General features: G+C 41.2%; 2 protein-coding genes across 2 annotated transcripts, besides 6 other annotated features; one reads left to right on the top strand and one right to left on the bottom strand.

Annotated features, from left to right (window-relative positions):
* The first annotated feature begins 7 nt into the window (after nt 1-7).
* Nucleotides 8-223: a repeat region.
* Nucleotides 24-329: a repeat region.
* Nucleotides 92-399: a repeat region.
* Nucleotides 138-438: a repeat region.
* Nucleotides 154-459: a repeat region.
* A 300-nt stretch (nt 460-759) lies between these two features.
* On the top strand, nt 760-1,896 carry FPSE_11221 (uncharacterized protein; the record flags this gene model as incomplete). Its single annotated transcript, XM_009264338.1, has 2 exons — nt 760-979; nt 1,109-1,896. The coding sequence occupies 2 exons, from the start codon at nt 760-762 to the stop codon at nt 1,894-1,896; spliced, it is 1,008 nt and encodes a 335-aa protein (XP_009262613.1).
* A 181-nt stretch (nt 1,897-2,077) lies between these two features.
* FPSE_11222 (uncharacterized protein) lies at nt 2,078-4,947 on the bottom strand (the record flags this gene model as incomplete). Its single annotated transcript, XM_009264339.1, has 3 exons — nt 2,078-3,741; nt 3,794-3,952; nt 4,014-4,947. The coding sequence occupies 3 exons, from the start codon at nt 4,945-4,947 to the stop codon at nt 2,078-2,080; spliced, it is 2,757 nt and encodes a 918-aa protein (XP_009262614.1).
* Nucleotides 4,948-5,502: 555 nt separating this feature from the next.
* Nucleotides 5,503-5,619: a mobile genetic element.
* Nucleotides 5,620-5,650: the final 31 nt, after the last annotated feature.

Raw genomic sequence — 5,650 nt, 5'->3', positions numbered from 1 at the left:
AGCTTACTTATTTAAAAGCTTACTTATTAAATATATTATAATAATTATATATAATAACTATAAAATAATAATTACTTTTAAAGATATATTTTATATAAACTATTAATTAATTTATTAATTAATTTAATTATAAAAAGATTATAATTATTTTCTTTAAAAATATTAAAATATCTTTTAATAATTTATATTTATAAATATATAATTACTTTTAAAGATATAATTTCTATTAAGCCTTTTAATAATATAATTAATAATTTAATTATAAAAATATATTATTTTAATTATATAGCCTTTTTAATATTTTTAATTATTTATTATAATAATAAAAAATAAAAAGCTATATAGATAATTATCTAACTTAAAGTTATTATTATAAATAATAATTCTAATAATAATAAAAGCTATAGCTTAAAGAAATTTAAATTAATTTAAAATATATTTAATTTATAATAGTAAATAGCTAATTAAGCTAAAGAGGAAAAAGAAAGTATAATATTACTTTATTACTAATATTAATAGGGGGGAAATCAGTTAGAAGCTAGGAAGCTAGGCGCTATTATATAATAAAGAATACCTATTATTTATAATCTTTACCGAGCTGTAGCGCCGCCATACCCTGGGGCATGGATAATGATAAATGGATGCAAACTCATCATCGGAAAAGCGAGTCTATCGCAACGAATTGAACCGCATGCTTCGGTTGGACTTCATGTCCGCGATGATGCGATCCTTGGAATCTGTGGCGACGGTCAATGCATCATGATTGACGAGCTATTCGACGAAGATGGACAACCGGTGTCTCGGCAAACCCTCAGTGCCTTGATGCAATCACCATCATGGCATCGACAAAATGGTCTCCTTGAGCCCACCAAGTTTGTCTTCATCCTAGGAATCAATGGGTTCGTCGGCCATCACCTCTTGGGGCGAATCTTGAAATCTACCAACTGGAAAGTGTTTGGCATTGATATCGATAGACACCGTATAACAACCCTACTGGACGATAACGAGTATATATCGCGCCTAGTGTTCAGAGAGGGGCACATGGAGGCGAACTAGGACTAGATCGAGGCTCGCGTCAAGGAAAGTGATGTGATACTTCCATTGGCAGCGATCTCGACTCCTCTATCATTCGTCAAGTCACCTCTTCGCGTATTTGAGGTTGACTTTGAAGCCAACCTAAAGATCGTGCGCTTGGCAGCCAAACACAAGAAACGCCTGATCTTTCCGTCAACGTCCGAAGTCTATGGTATGTGCCATGACGACGAGTTCGACACTGAAGAATCTCAACTCATCTGTGGTCCCATTCACAAATCACGGTGGATATACTCCTGTTCCAAACAGCTTCTAGACCGTGTCATATTTGGTTATGGAGCCGAAGGTTTGGACTTTACAATATTCAGGCCCTTCAACTGGATCGGATCGGGGCTTGACTCAGTAGACAACAACAGTCTTGCTGGCTCACGTGTCACTACTCGATTCCTTGGAAACATCATCCGGGGCGAGGACATGATCCTAGTTGATGGAGGATCGCAAAGGCGGGTATTTACTTATATCGACGATGGAATCGATGCGTTGATGAAGATCATTGCCAATGATAGCAATATCGCCAGTGGCAAGATATACAACATCGGAAACCCTGCCAACGATTACTCGATCCGGGACTTGGCTACTCTTATGCTGGACACGGCGAAAACGATGGAGGAATTCAAGGAATCTGTCGCCAAAGTAAAATTGACAGATGGAAACTCGGCAACCTTCTATGGCGAAGGATATCAAGATGTACAGCATCGGGTTCCTAAAATTACTAATGCATGTGAGGATCTTGGTTGGAGCCCATCAGTGACTATGGGAGACGCTATACGCAAACTGTTCTTCGACTTGACCAAGCCTTTTTGACTTGACTCGGCATACCGTGCTTCATTCATACAGGGATCTCGATTTGTATGACTTTCTGTATAACTATAGCCAGTATATTAAGGATATTCCAGAATACCAGTGACTCAAAGCTTGTGAATGAAATGGCAGGGATAGTACAGTAAATACAATTCAAGATATTAGTAAAACCAACTAAATTTTCCTATATCTCCTGTTCTGAATGCACATCCCACGATGATCTTCCCTTAACTGCATTGACATGCTCCAGTAGTTTATTGCCTTCATCCAACCTGTCTGTAGACAAGTACGCGTTTGCAAGCTGGTGTTGAAGCTCCAGCAGATCAGGGCTATCCTCAGAGTCAATCCTCTTCCTAACTGCAGCCAGATGTTCTAGTATCTTGGTAGCTTGCTCATGCTGGCCATTTTCTTGATATACCCCCGCCAGCTCGGTCTGTGATTCTAAACGGTCCGGGTTGCTTTCCTCCAATGTCCTGTCCCTAGTCGTAGCGACATGCTCCAGTAGATCGATAGCTTTCTGCGTCTGTGCGTTTGACCGATATAGTCCAGCTAACTCGAACTCCAACGTCAGATAATATGCCTCATCTTCAGATAAAGCATCCTTCTGGGAGCCAAGAAGTCTCTCAAAGAGCTCAATGGCCTCTTCGACACGTCCCTTTTGATGAAGATACAGCCCCACTTGGTAGCCAAGGTCACATATACCACGATGGAAATGTTCTGCGCCTGCCAGAAGCTGCAGAATGTCCATGAGAAACTGTTCCCGCGACAGTAGGGTTCCCAAGATATCAGTTGCGAGGAGCTCTGCAAAGTAATGAGCAACAGCCCCTCGGGAACTAACTGCAACTTGTCGCTTCTGTGTCCATAGCTGGGTTGCTCGATGAATGTGACTGTGAATATCCAGTATGCCACCATCGTGTTTCTTCGCCAGAAACCCATATTTATAAAGCGATTGCATGGCCACTTTGAACTCAACAGCGTCATCTACACCCGGGAGGATTGAGGTGTGAATGGTGTTCCGTTTGAAGAAGGAAAGAAATAACAATACTCTTGCACCGACAACATGATTTTTCACAATGTATTCGAAAGACACGTCGAAGGGGCTACATAATTGCAGTTGCGTATCAAACATGCCAAGGAAGCTATCCTCCAAGAGTTTAAGGTAGGAGCTGATGGGAGCCTCGTTGATGTTAATGTAGGCTGCGGCCAGTGAGATGTCCAAAGGTTGATGTGGAATAAACATCGAAAGCTCTCTCACGAGGTCCTGATCATGTGACTTAGTGACCAGAGACCTACTGAGGAGATTGAATGACTCGTCGAGAGTCATGTAAGACAATGTGACTATAGCATCTCCTACCCGAGCCACTTTCGTAGATTCAGTTGTGACAAGGATCTGTCCATTGCGGCTGTTTGGGAGGAATTCGCTCATCAGAAAAGGAGCATAATGCCCGTATGTCAGATCTTCATCACTTGCCTCGTCAAGTATTAATATCCACCTCCCTGAGCGGTAAGAGTTGAGATAGCTCTGTAGTACCACTCTGGGATCATCGCCACTTGTACATCGGTAGCCGAGACTCTCCATAATTTTATGGCAATCCTGCTCAAACGCGTCTTTACTCATGGCTGAAGCCCAAAAGACAGAATAATTCGTGAGATTGTCCTTCACCCAGTACGCCAGCCAAAGGGCGAGCTGGGTCTTGCCACTGCCATCCGACCCATATATGGTGACCTGTTCTGTATTATCTCTGAAGAGTTTGTCTTGAAGGGCCTTCATAGATGGTTTGCGTTCCACAAAATCTTCGTTCTTAGGGATGGGAATATGATGTACAGGAGCATAGATTGCTGGAATCTCTGGACATTCAGAATCAGCACTGGATCAATAGTTTCTATGATCGTTACTCACCTGTTGGAGGCATATAATTCCACAAATCTAGAATGGCAGATACAAAGGCTGCCGCAGTGGCCGCAGCGTAAGCATTCCGCTCGTCAGTCTTCTGCCGATTGGCGATATAATTACAAGTACTTTCGATAAGTAGGCAGGGGAGTGATTCAAATGAATCTCCTAATATGAGTGATTGTCATTATTCTTTTCTTACATTTACAAGACGGGCTAAGCGGCATACCTCTTTGGTCCTTGTCAAAGTCGATGTCGTCACTCTCAACAACCCGGACTGGTAATGGGTTGTCAACGGAATCGAAATGGAAATGAGGCTCTGGAGCCCCATTAGACTGTCTCTCAGGCTTGTAAGTATTGAAGACATTCGTATGATCCTCCCTTCTGTGGGGTATCTGGATCACACCCTTGCTATGTTCAGTGCTACGGTAAGTAGCGGCCAGTGACTGATATTTGCTAAGAACTTCAAGGTTGGTGGACATTCTGTGCTGCACCATCTTTCGAACTTGGGGCGTTCTCATCTTGGCCAGTAGAGACCGTACCCTTGCTCCAGGGTTCCGATTTAAATCCGAAAGGCAGGGGCGTTGATCTCTCATCAAGCTGTTTCCTTCCACTCTATCCCCGACAATAACATCACCGAAACTAATCTCAGCATCTCGAACCGACTGGATTCTGTGGTACGAATCGGCTATCATGAAGAGCTCCATGCAAGGGAAGCTTTTGCGAATATCCGAAACCAGTGTTCCTAGTTCAAGTTTGCCAATCACTATAATTCGAACAAGAACCACATTATGACGACCGATGGCGGCAAGAGAGTAGGATTTCGTATCATCGATCCGTTTTTGAAAAACGTGGTCCATGTTTGAGTCTTCATTGAAAAGACTATGCACAGCTCTACCAGTGAGAGAGCTACCAGAGATGATGGCAATCTTGAAGCTGCGTAGCGATCTTGGTTGAGGTGTTGGAAGGGCGGGAGGTAGAGACTCATGTGCTATGAGTCTGAGGTGTTCTGATATGTGATCATGGGCCTTTCGATGTGTCACTTTCGAATTTTCCGCTGTAGACCAGTGAGCAAATGCCGTTATGTGGCTTTTTGGCTCAAAGACTGACGCACTCAAATTGCAGAATGGACAGGCGGATAATTTCTCGCTATTTTCAGACATTTTCTCTGTTGCAAGCGCTCCTAAGATATCCGAACTTGCTCTAGCACTCTTTGCAGCAAGAAACGAAACTTGATCGGTACAAATAATGTCAGCATGTTGACCCTGTAGATGTGTTTCCAGGTCTGCAGGGTTCCGGAACAGGTAGGTTTCGTGACCCTTTACCTGACAAACCCAGACTTGGGCATGCTGGGAGGACATGTAATTAATCCAGTCGTTCTTAGTTGTGAATTGACGTAGTGGGGTGTTACAGTTTTGAAAAAGACAGATATACGGTCGGATATCTGGTACATCCTGGTGCCCAGTGTTACGACCTAGGTAACAAAGTCACATATGCTCTACTTTCACATTTTCATAAACCTACTTTTTTAGTTACTTTATACTAATTATCGCCAGACTAAATCGTTAACTCTCAGTCCTTATAAAAACCTACTTTAATACTTATATAGAACTAATTAATATAAGACTAAAGGACTTATACTATAGTCTAAGACTAATATATTTAATTCTCAGTCTATAATAAATATAAGATAATACTTATTGCCTTATATTATAGATTAGTATATATAAAACCCCTTTAGCCTTAAATAGAATTTAATTTATTAGCTATTAATAAGACTTTTTTACTTAAATATACCTAACTTACTCTATTTACTATTAAAAGATATAATACTTTATAACTACTTAGTAATAATACCTTATATAT

Source organism: Fusarium pseudograminearum, chromosome 2 (assembly GCF_000303195.2).
Source record: "Fusarium pseudograminearum CS3096 chromosome 2, whole genome shotgun sequence".
NCBI classification, from domain to species: domain Eukaryota; kingdom Fungi; phylum Ascomycota; class Sordariomycetes; order Hypocreales; family Nectriaceae; genus Fusarium; species Fusarium pseudograminearum.
The sequence above is the reverse complement of the archived record's forward strand: the minus strand, read 5'-3'. Positions and strand labels throughout refer to the sequence as shown.